Source organism: Poecilia formosa, unplaced genomic scaffold, assembly GCF_000485575.1.
Source record: "Poecilia formosa unplaced genomic scaffold, Poecilia_formosa-5.1.2 Scaffold3, whole genome shotgun sequence".
Taxonomy (NCBI): Eukaryota; Metazoa; Chordata; class Actinopteri; order Cyprinodontiformes; family Poeciliidae; genus Poecilia; species Poecilia formosa.
Window position 1 is genome coordinate 4303737 of NW_006799942.1, and position 13111 is coordinate 4316847.

The 13111-nt window shown below is 38.1% G+C and overlaps 1 protein-coding gene across 2 annotated transcripts in view; it reads right to left on the reverse strand.

Moving 5' to 3' along the window:
• Positions 1–13111, reverse strand: part of mtus2a (microtubule associated tumor suppressor candidate 2a) — a 41822-nt gene that overhangs the window by 14108 nt on the left and 14603 nt on the right. For both annotated transcript variants that reach the window (XM_007555942.2, XM_007555934.2), the window contains exons 3-5: positions 12312–12573; positions 9250–9507; positions 202–366 (exon numbers count right to left, since the gene is read on the reverse strand). In XM_007555942.2, the coding sequence (XP_007556004.1) occupies positions 202–366; positions 9250–9507; positions 12312–12573 (685 nt within the window). The remainder of the gene's footprint in view (positions 1–201; positions 367–9249; positions 9508–12311; positions 12574–13111) is intronic.

Consider the following 13111-nt stretch of genomic DNA (forward strand, 5'->3'; position numbering starts at 1 on the left):
TAATAATAATAATAATAAAGCTTTGCCATCTAAACAGTGAGGTTACATGGCAGTTTCTGACTCTTTTAGGGATAAAGCTGCTCATGTTACTACAACAACACATAAAAATAAAATAAAAATAATATAAAAGCTCATCTGAGCCTTTAATTAACAACTATTTGGGAAGACTAGTTGTTTTTTTCTTTATGATCTCCTACTGACCTCCAGGTGAGCTTCTTGGCTGGGGTGGCAGGTAGCGTCGTGGCAACACCGGGGTGGAGGGGGGCTGGAGGCTGCTGCTGCGACATGGCGGACCCCTCTGTTGATCTGTTGACGGGGGGCTCGTTGTCACTCTGTGGAGCGGAGGCTCCTCGCTCACACTCAGACCTGGAACACGTCAAATATGACTTTACTTCTCTGAGGTGTAATTTTCAATCAAATGTTTAATCTCAAATGAGTCGTTTCTCAAAACCCATCTATCCCAACCTTTCATGAATACAATCCTTTTCCTCGCATGGCTGTGCGACCCTGGTGTTACGTCTAAATTTGGACTCACTGGACTGAGAAATGGTTTGTTACTTGAGGTTCTTGCTGCTGCCCTCAATCTTCCTTTTCTAACCTGGATCACAGCATTTGTTCTTCGGATGCACACACACACACTTTCTTTCACACAAATTGAGACACGCCAACTCACCTCGACTCACACATAATACTGAAGATTGCTTGTTCCAGTCTTTAGCACTGCTATCTTGTCAACTATGTACCTTAAACCAGCTATGATACATCGTCTCCCAAGCTCATCTCCACAAAATTGATCGATAACAGCACAGAAGAGCGAGCCAAATAATGACTCGCTTAATTTAAGGCTGCCACAAAGAAGCTTTAAGATTATGATTTAGTCAAGTACCAACAACTTGCTTCTCTCTGTGCCACCAGAAGACTGAAGGTTCGTCTCATGTTGTGCCAAAACCCCCTCAGGTTTCTGGGATTAGAATAGCTCACTGCAGGGCGCCTCATGTTTTCAGAGCAGTTACGCAAGAAAACATTGTTTCAATCTTCCCATCAACAGAGACAAAAACCTGTACAGAAACATTTACAAAGTAAGAGATAATTCCAAACAAATAATTAAGAAATTCATCATTGTTTTAACGCTAGCTTCACTGTGCTACCTTTCGAAATCTAAAGAGTGAAAGAGGATCTCCCAACAGAGCCGTCTGTCCATGCGTCACTTCACTACTTGACTCTAGATACGTCTGCATCATTGACTTGAAATTTTTATTGTGGCTTAAGATGGTGTACTGTGAATTGGTGCCATATGCTATCAATAAACTGAATTGAACCGAGTTAAATGTATTAATCAACACTTTCTCCAAACAATCCTCCTGCATGTTTAACCATAGCAAATAAATTTTAGCCAAAAAATGAATTATGTGGCGAAAAGTGAGATTTGTTCAAGCAATATAATGATCACCATTATAAAGCTTACTCTGGTGACAGTTGTTTAGTCAAAAATGCTTATGAACATCATAGTATTGGGCAGAATAAGTCCCCTTTGAGTTAACTTCACTAAATAACTGCACTTTAACCTATATTTTAAATATAAGTTAACAAAGCTTTCAATTTTTGTCCTCATTAATATTATGGGTTAGCGCCCATAATCTGGTTGGTGCACTAAACCAAAGTCTTGCTCTAAAATAGCTACAGACGACTCTGGTTTAACTGATGCCTATTTCAGAGGGTCATTGGTACAACCTGCACTAGTTGCTATTCCGTCACATAGGAATTCAGAAATATTAATATGTAATAAAGTAAATATTTGATCAAAAGATGGTTGACTGATGCTCTCAAAGGTCTTGTAAACATAGAAATAGCAGAGCAATGCCTTTATATGACTGATGCCTTGGATAAAATAAATTATTTATGATAAAACATAGTGATTGACAAACTACACCGTACGACAAATGACAAGAAGAGGAAGGAAGATGTTTAAATAAGGGGGAAGCTGATCAAGTAAGTAAACGGGCAAAAGAGCAATGAGAAGAAATGAATGAATGACAGTGAAACAGAATGAAGACCCAGGCCTTTTCTGAGAGTGCATGAAAAATCTTATGCATATTTAACGGGGATCATGAAAATGAGGAAACAGCTGGGGATGAGGTAGGGAGCATTTTTTTACACCTCAGCAGGAGGCCATTTTCTAGGAGAAATTTATTGCACATTCCAGCAAAAACTAAGCTAATGCTGATTTTTTTATTTGTTTGTTTTTAGTCAAAGTAGATGAATAGATAAAACAGCAAGATAAAGCTATCCGATCCCACATACAGCCTCACAGTTTGCCTGATGTGATACAGTTCTGATTATTTCAAGTGATACGAAATGGCTCTAAAGACTTTTCGTTGGACTTAAAATCTCATTTATTTTTGATGAACTTAGCTTAGTTGGAGCCTTCCCCATCAGCAAAAGAAACTCAAATGCTGTCCTAAAGGAATTGATCCACTCCATCTCAGCTGAATTTACAGAGAGCTGCCCTCTCCAGGTGCTCACACAAACACATTAAGTGTTGACAGGGAATAAAGCTGCACAGCTGGCACTGCTGACTTGCCAAAGAAAAAAAAATTCCCAGGCATCAATGCATTCTTCCCCTGGAAGTAAATAAACATTTCAAGCACAAAACTAACCGGTGAAGTTGATGTACACTTTGGTTCGTGCATATTGATTTAGTTTATTTTTACTAGGGAACATAAATCATGTCTGATGCTCTTAAGTGAAATAATCTCAACAAGTGTCTTTGATATTCTCAAATAGTTTAAATCAAAATACCAGTTTCACATCAATATTAAGTGGGTAGAATTACAGAATATCAGCTTTGTTGTGCAACGTAAATGAAAAAAAACATCAATATTTGTAAGTTTTCAGGAACCGACAAAGTTTTCATTGCCTTTAAATACAGGATTTAACATCTGATAATCTTTGGAAATATATTTAAATCATACCTCATCAGTTATCTTTTAATTAAGCTACATGTCCCCTCTGACAGATGCACACTACAGTCAGTTTAGTGGGTGTAATTAAGTATGAAGAGTAAATCCATCCACTGATGTTTGTTCTGCCTGTCAACTGCTGCTTCCTCTCCTCTTATGAGGCTCATGTAGGAAATGCCTGTCACTCTTCCACCGTAATTCAGAATATCCTATTTAAGCTACTGATCTGCCTGGAAGATCTTCCAGATCTCCACTCTGCTTACAGTCTATGCACACACTGAGTACACATTATGATCTCAAGAAAAAAAAAAAAGTCTGTCTGACAAGTAAAAAAAAACATTTTTCACGATGTAGAAAAAAAACAACCTTTCTCACGTGGAAAGTTTCCCTGCATCTGTTTCTAATGTTACTACATGATCTTAGTCTCACATGTCGAACACATGTGGAATAATATATGGAAGATTTTCCATGGATTGCATATTATATAATTTCCACATGTAAAATATGTTGCAGGGTTATCTCATGATTTTTAGACGCTGCTTGGTATTAATCCAACATGTGAGACACGTGGTAGATCATACACGTGTTTCATCTGTCACTACATGACGTAATTACAATATTTCAAAAGGATTTCAGCCTTTTCCTTCTGACTTTGTTGTTATACATAATTTACACATTCAAACGCATGTAAAAGCACTTCACACACCTTCTCACAGGTTTCTACAAGATGGATTTTCCACCTTCATGTGGGGTTTTTAAATCAGTTGTGCTATTTTGAGCTTTTATACAAACTGATTTTATTTAAGGAGCTGTGACTTTAAGTGCAGAAACTTTTCACCTGAACCTGTTCTGAGAAATAAAGCAGTTGTATGGCAAAATGACTGTAATTGTCAGCAGAAAAAACATCATTTAGTAACGATAATAAATAACTGATTTTAATTATAGTATATAGTAATTATATAATTAAAGTCAGGTGTTGTAGCATTTTAAAATGTAAATTAGAGAACACTTGAACAGCACACAAAGGTCCTGTAACATATAGACAGGGCAGAGAAGGACCTATGGAGATGACCATCTGTTAGCTGCACTGGATTCAAAAACCGGCAAGAGGCAGATTCAAGCCCGCTGAAATGTTCATCTACACACCTCTGAGTCATGATTTACAGACAGCAACATGGAATATTTATTTTTCTAGTTTTGGTTTACTACCAGCCTGACACACAACAATCATTTCATTGAGGCAACAATCCCATACAAAAGAGCTGAGCACATCCAGGGTGCATTTGTGTTGGTATGGCGCTCGCTCTTTCCTCACTCAGTATAGATTAGGTCAATTTTCCACTGCCGTTCAGTAGGTGGTATACATTTGTGCCTGCTGTTTACAGACTTTGTCGCACACTTTCACTCACAAAGAGTAAGTAGAACTGTAGTAAATAAAGGGGAAAAAGCACCGTCACTAAAGCTCAAGGCAGAGCAATAAAACCTGCATTTTATCTTAGAAAAAGTAGCACTTTAAACTGAGTCAAATGAAGAAGAAGAAAAAAAAAACACAGCACACTTTAAACACTTCATGTTTACCCATAGCACATAATGCAGGAAACACTAAAGTTTAGCTGCTATCGATCCAGCAGTTTTCTTCCAGCGTGAAATGTCCGATTCAGTCATGAAGTCAAGTTAACACTGAGCTGGATGAAATGCACTATGAAGCTGTCAGTTAATGAACAGGCTCGATGAGACCATCTTCCCTGTCACAGATCTGATGCTTTAAGAAGCTTCAGCCATGTTAGTTTTATTCTCCTTATCCACAGAATAGCATCCATATCTAATTGGCCCATCTAATTTGCTGCTCTTTGGGTGAGAACTTGTGTGCATGTGTGCATGCATGCTTGTGTGTGTGTGTGTGTGTGTGTGTGTGCATGCACCACAGAAACCATCTGTTCGCAGTGAGCTGGCATGAATCTCAGACCAGATCTAAGCCTTGTGTGGCATCTGGGGTTTGACATCCTCTCCTCCATCTACACTGATGCTTCTCTTTCCGCTCGTTTCCCCCCTTCATCCCACTTTCCCATTCTCTATGCTTGCTGCTCATTTTGATTCATTGGATTAGTGTTTATAGCCACATCACTCTTCACCTTCTTCCTTCTGCTCCCTAGATTCATTTTGATTTCTTGCGTTATTAGATTAGTCTTTTCTTTTTTTTTTTCTTTTTTTTTTTTTTAAAGTACAGATAAGAGTGATAGCACTCTATTTTAGGATTTGAGTTTTCAGACCCAGGCTTCATCAGCCTCCTTCTGCTGCATTCACATCTCAGCTCTGTATGTTGGCTGGAGTGGATAACCTGAACCGTGATGCTCCTTCTCTAATACACCAACAACGACGACCATGCAACAACTGAGGAGGCCAGAGTGACAACACTAATGCTGGGATTTTGTTAATAGTGTATTGATTTTATACAGAGAAACCTAAAGCTCCCAAGATGCTCGACTGCTCCGCTCTTACTTACAAGCCTCTTATATGCAAACAGTTGATAAGAATCAATTAAGGCCATCGCTGAAGCTTTGGATCAATATGACCTTGCTTACATTAGTTTGTGTGTGAAAAATATTTCCAAACTTATTGTCACATTGCCTTGCCAATGTGTTCGTATCTCTTGACATTTTTATACTTTGTCAGATTACAGAACAAACCTCCATATATTTTGGTGGTATTTTGAATGAAAAATGCAAAGTAAGCTTCAAAGTGGAAGGAAAACAATATAACCAGATCTGATACGAGAATCTGTTAACAGGACAGCTTTTAATTGGTGATGTCCCAGTTATAACTTTTATATTAAAGTGAAAACTGGTTAAAAAAAAAAAAAAAAAAAAAAAACACTTAACAACCCATGTGAGCAATAAACATATTGTGACCTTCCTAACACAATGGATTAAATCACGTTTTGACAAAAGTCCTGTTTTGTTTTTGCCTAAAACATCTTTTGGAAAGAGATATTTATTTATTTATTTTTACTAAAATCATGTTAGCCAAAAAAGACACAGGCCATTCTTTTAGGAAGGTGATTATATGGATAAAGGTGAAGATTACACCAAAATGGATGTTTTCGACCAAAGTGCAAAAATACGACATGTGGCAAAACACTTACATCACCCACAGCACACCATCCCATCAATATTAAAGAGCTTTTCTTCATTAGATGCTGGCCACAATAGAGGGGGAGATGAATGGAGCTAAATATAGATCAGTTCTGGATCAAAAACAGATGGAGGGCGCTTGAGGCTGGGGCACATGCTCACCTTCCACTTGGATACAAACCTGAAACCTACATCCAGAGCTACAGATCAGAACAAACAATTGGGAAAGGCAAAACTTTGCAACTGATGTTCCACATACAAGAAAAATATCCAAAGATTTAAATCTTAAGATGTGCAGTGGTAATAGAAAGATTGCACCAAGAGACTTGCAGCTATAACTTCGGCAATATATGTTTCTACAAAATATTGACTCGGGGGGGCCTGAGTACAAATGAACTCCACACTTTTCAGGAGTTCATTTGTAAAGATTTCATAACGATTTAATATGATCCTTCTGTTTCACAATTATATGCTATGCTATGTTCATCTGTCATAAATTCCAATAAAACACCTTAACGTTTTCACGTAACACTTAGCAAGATGTTGTACTCATGGATACAAATAATTTTTCATCTGATTTTTATTATTTTGTATAGACTCTAATTAATCTGGACAATGCACATCCTCATCCACTGTTTAGAGCAGTCTTATGCTCAAGTGTTTTACTTTTCTGACCTCTTTTACTGAAGAGCTAAAAATCCCCTCGTCATTTTGCTGATTTATTTGGTCTGTATCCTCCAGGGATCTACATTTGCACGTTTAGCTTGGGAATCAATGGGGAAAAGGAGCAACCAAGCACAGGCTTTACTCTTACTGCACAAATGGGAAGTGTATAGCTTCACCAACTCCCATGATATCCATGAGTGAAGAGTGTGTAAAACCTCAGCTGTAAGCATGGATGTGCTTTTATTCAAGTTGAGGTATAGTGACGTGGAGGAAAAATACCCGATGTATAACAAGCCTACATTCTTTGGAGGAAAAAGATGTAAAGATATACGATATGAAAAGTGTTTGGAAATGTTGAGAGATACTGGTATTTAAATACACAGTTATGCGATCAAATTAACAGAGCTAGAAATCTGAAACACATAATGGTTCAACTGTAAATTCATGCCATTTTCCTCAAGTGTTCAAAATCAACAATAGTTGAATGCTGCTTTAGGTTTCAGCGATCAAACTCTCAGCAACAATGTGTAAAACTGTTGAATCCAGGTGCAAAAAACATAGAAGCTACTATGATCATAAAACTGTTCCCAGTATAAAAACATGAAAAACACACAAGACACCCATTTATGTTACACAGAAGGATTGAAAGAATGAGTCTGGCTTCACTTTAAACCTAAACAGAGAAAGGAGTTCAAACACCTCACAAACAAAGGTCACGTAAAACACACACAATCAAAATCAAAAGCAAACCCACCCACATTCTCATCAAAGGCCCCCAGTTTTTTTTTTTACCTCTCACGACTGTCATCCTTGATCTTCTTTTATCTCCTCCCAAGCTTCTGTAGTTCATTGCAAATTAGAGAGACTGGTGCAGATGCTGCTTTTGAGACCTTCTGAATATATATTCTTATGTTCAAAAGTTTACACATGCAATAATAAATAATACCGTTGTCTAAATGCTGAAGTAACCAACCAAACATGAAGACTTCCTTCCAGACAGTGTCAAAGAAAAATTGAGTCTGTCTCCCAAATCAAGCAAATAGTGCAGATGCCCATGTGAAGAGAAAGAGACATGGTTCAAGGAGTGCAGCTTTAAGTGCAATGCTGCAATGAGAAACTCAGACCAAAACCAACTAAAACTGAAGGGGAAAATCTAAACAAATATTAAGCATTCCCTTTAGCACACACATCTGTGTGTATCACGTTCATTATTTTTTGAAATGATCGTGTTTTTGTCTCTATCTGAACCTCTTTGCTCAACAAAGAAGCTTTCTTGTAGGAAAGAAACTCTTACTTCTTCTGAAGGAGATCACCATGCTGATTTAAGTCTATGCGTAAGATGATGAACTCTTTTTTTCAGTTTTTTTTTTGTTTTTTTTTCACAAATTAGAGAAAAAAAATCATGAAAACGATATGCTTCAAAGGGAGGAAGTGAGGGAAGGGGGGATGACATAACAGGGGGCCTGATGTGTGTGGCGCTTACGTCAACTGTAACTGGGAGAAGAGGAGCGAGCCTTCTTATGTAGGTCACATTAAATAGACATGCTGCTACCTCAAAATTCAGCCAAGTAACCCAGCAGCCCTGAAATCACAACTGGAAAAACTCAGAGTTTCACACCATGAATGCAAATTGAGAACATTTACACGGTTCATCCAGCAGCGAGTTTGATCTTATCATTCTGATTGCTCACAGAATCTGTGGCACAGACCCAGTTTGGAGCTTTCTGAATTAGGGTAATCTTTAAATTACTGCTGTTGTTTTCATTTGAAACAGTCTGTGTAATACTTTAATTTGGAACCTGCAGCATCCCATCTAAGATCATATGACCCACCACAACTCAAGACCGAAGCAAGACGTTAGTGACAATATTCTGGAATGTGGCTTTCATTGGCTTAAATTAGTTATTATTATAATTATTTTTTTTATGAATAATTTTTTAAACATGATGGTGTCAGAATCATGATGTGGGAGTTTCTGAAAACTTGATAGTGGCTGTAGAACATAAAACATACTGCATGTTTATAGATTATGAACATTCACAGATGTTATTTATATAATTTGACTCAACATAAGTTATTTGTAAGGAGTTTACAAATGAGTTACAGACTACAAAGAAGACTGTCAATTTGAACAAGTCTGGGAGATATGTGTTACCAAAAGATTTGTAATGAAAGGTGGTTAAAGAGTATCGATTTAGAGTGACGGGATATAAATTCATGCCACACATTTAAGATTTGGATTTTATGCCACTTTAGAACTATGTGTTACTTCATATTGGTCTAAAATGAGGTGAAAATACAATGATTTTCTACAAAGTGTTGTAAATTGAAGCAACAAAAAGTTTGATGAAAGTAGAGCAAATGTTTTGATTAAGATGTTCACTGAAAAAATAATTTTAAGCTTAGTTTCACAAACGCAAATGTCACACTTTGTAAAAAAAAAAAAAAAAAAAAAAAAAAAGCGTCATTATTTTTGTTCAGAGGGAACTCACGGTGTGTTGTTCTGTAGGGATCACTCTGCACGCTGTCAGCGGAGTGGGCCGAGGACGCTGAGGAGACGCTGGAACTCCTGACGAAACCAAAGGCTGCCAGGCGGCCTGCTGGGAGACGGTTGGAGGAGAAACCTGGAGCCCGCAACCCAGACTGACTGACTTTGGGAAGCAGAGATTTGGAGGCTGTGGATGGGGGCTGGGACGCTGCTGTGGAGGCAGGAGGAGCCGCAGGAGCTTGATGGCTGAAAACCTGGTCATCTAGTGATGAAACAGGCAATTTGACGTTGAATTGTTTGTCAGTCTTTAGGAAGACTGCATATTTCAAGAGGCAAAATGTCAATAAATATGGCAGTTTTTTCATTTTATTCAGAAAACAAGGTACACCCGTGCTGGATCACTCATCATGAGTTGTTAAAGCTCTCTCAGTAGGGAGCATGAGGTTTACTTTGTGGTGACTCTGGTTGTTCCAACAAGCAAACATAATAACTGTGTAAATTAAACTGCAAATAGCTGTTTGGCTCTGCCTGTGCTAACAGATTGGACTAATGGCCAAAATATTTTCTAATGTAATTATGGCAATCAATTCAACACCGACAAAATAGCACAGGGGAAAGATTTTTTTTTTTTGTCCTGATACAGTGCTTTGAAAAAGCATTTTAATTTGGAATTTCATGTATTAAACCAACACAAAGTAAAGCATAACTGTGATGTGAACAGAAGTTATTGTCAAAATTGAATCTGTATAGATTCTATTGTTTCTCACAGCAAATTAAAAGTTAGGATGTGCAGACATTAACAATTTAGGCTTCGTACAGAGACACATAGAATTCAGTGGTCAAATCTCAAGACTTTGGATAAAAACCCCATTTTGGCTTCCATAGTCTGCAAAAACAAGGTCAAGATCCTGCACAGAAGAAAAGCGTTATCCCCTGCTGGCTGCAGAGATAAGGTACGCGACCCTCCTTTCCTTTCCATTTGGCACAGCTGTGTGCTTCAGCGGAGCCCAGAGGATAACTACTACATCAGAAGAAAAAACATGTTTCACAGGGAGAAGCAGATGCCTGATGTTAGGGAAAGGAAAAAGTGGAATGGGAACAAAGTGGAAAAGTCCACCCCCTCCAGCATCATTAGAGATCCAACTCATGCTTATCACATATTTCCTCTACCACTAATATCTGTGTGCCATGAGGTCTACTTATGAGTTTGGAGCTCCTTCCTCTTGAGTGAGAATGTCAGGATCATTAAGGATAAATGTGTTAATTTGCATCCTGGCATTCCCACCCCCACTCCTTATCCTATTCAACACATCTGAGAGACTGGGATTTAAATAGCTTACTTTGCTTACTTTTTAATTTTGCATTTGTGTTCTACTTCAGATAATTCCTTCTACAATTCAATTCAAACTTAAAAATGCAGAATATGTCATGAATCTTTTGAATAAAGCCAAAGTGTGCTACGGTCTTTGAGTGAAACAAGGCCATTCTCACTTTGGATAAATTATGTAAATAAGGCCAGGAAAAATCAATAGGACATGCAGCTGGCATAAGCACTAATGATTTTAATCACAGTCCAAAGTGAGAGGCGACAGTGTGTATAGATTTCCACCTCCAGGCTTTAAGCTGCATGTTATTAAATGTAATACTTGTTTGCAGTGTAGTCCCAGCAGCGCTACTGAAAGGAAGCATGGAGAAGCACGAGTGAGGGAATCCACTTGCAGTAATGGTTCAGTGCATTTCACTGTCTTACCGTATAAGTGGACTTCCTCATTATCACAACAATACAGACTTTAAGCTATGCACTGCAATCATGTGACACAGCTGTGTCATAAACTATATAATTGCTATAATTAGTAGGTGTCAGACATTTTCATTTACAAAATACTGAAAAAGTCATAATTGAAATTAGTGCATAAGAATAAAAGGAAACGAACCCGGGTATAGAGAATGGATGGATGAAGGGAACTGGGTGGAAAATGATACCTGCTTTTTAAAATTTTTCATAGATACAAAATCTGAATTATATGTATTTGGATTCTTCCCGTCTTTCCCATCTGACTTAGATTGAGTTATTTTGAACATCAGAATGACCAAAATGATTCAATCTGCAGATGTTCAAAGATGATGGTGTCACACCACAAAGTAATAACAGCAGTAAAAATCAATTCTAAAAAAAAGCATTGATTCAGGGGAGCTGGATGTAAATGCATGTCACACATTTCAGATTTCAACTGGCAGTACGATCATTTGTCATTTTTCTTCCACTTTACAACCATGCAATCTTTAAATGGGTGTGTAGCATCAAATCCCAGTGAAACGATTTAAATCCGTGGCTGAATTATGACAAAATGTCCAAAGAGTATTAATCCTGTTGCAACGCACTGTACTCAAAACAGACAAATGTTCTGTGTCAACATTTAATCTAGTGTGCATAAGCTAAGAAACATTCCAGTGAACAAACAGTGCATGCAGACTGATATGCCTTAGATATGCATTAGTACAGAGTATGATAAAATAAACCATAAAACTATGCTGATCGATTTGATATTAGAGGGTTTTTTCCACTTCATGTCTAAGTTATCACTTTAAGGGAAAAAGCAAATGAAATACAGCATGTAAGCAAAGAATGAAGGACCCTTCCAGAAGAATGAGAAAATGCAGTACTTCAATATTTCATTGACAGATGAGCTGAAGCAAAAAATCTGATTTCAGCAGTCAGAGGCGCTATCTGTATCACTGAAATTAGAAATTCGCTGAGGAGAAGATGCAAGTGGCTTATTATTTATTTATTATTTTTATATTTCAGTTTGTAGATTGCTGCCTTCTGGTGCAGAATGCGTCCCCTCCTACAGCCATCCAATCAGGACTGCCAAAATTAATCTCAGAGAGAATGCATTTTAATGAACCGCCTTCATCTCAAGCCAGGCTGAGGGATGCACAGGTCCCACAACTGCTAGCTGTTGCATGGCAGCAGGAAGACCAGGCTGTACTCTACTTAGTCAAAATTTGGGCTGGTGAAGTCATTTTCAGTTGGCGTTCCAGAAGTGAACGTGTAGAGCATCCTACCTGTGCTATCTTGGCTTTTCTGGCTGATCGCTGGGCTAACAGTTTGGATTGGCTGGCTGAAGGCCAACGCTGACCTCTGTCCTTGACCGGTGGGTCCACGGGTCTTGACGGAACCCGCATTTGTCCTGGTGACGGCTCCAAGACCCAAACGGAGGCCTCTGCCAGAACGGATGAGACTTCCACTTCCCCCGGCCTGTGTAACTGTCCTGCCCTGCAAGGCATCTTCAGAGGAGACGCCTTTCAAACTGTTGGATCGTCCCACCTAAAAATCAGAATCACTAAATTTATTGAAAGGCCTAAAACATGACAAATTCATGACATTTCCTGACTTCTGCAGCACGTATTGTAATGCACTGCCACATCATTATGAATAAAAGAAACAAACATCTGCATAGCAGTTGAAAGATCTGTCCTTATTTCCTGTAAAACCAGCAATTCCCATGGAAAATTAAATTTAGGCCAATAGAAAAAAAAAAAAAAACCAGAGAAAAAGAATAAAGTTATCCATTGCAGTTTGTTTTTGCATTCCGTTTTAACTCAAAGCTTCACATATGTAAGCTGTTCAAGAGGAGACTCTGATGTCTTAAAGCTAAATATGAATGTTACAGATTTTCCACAAATCTAGATGTGGAAATCCAAAATGACTGGCTTGTTTATAAAAAACAAGTGAGAAAAAAGCTGCTTGTTTTCCCTTCTTATGTTTGGAAATGAATTAACAGGGTCAAACCTTTCACACACACATTGCACTGAGAGTTATATCTCTTCGATGTTAGTGCCAGATAAGGCTATTTAATACAAAT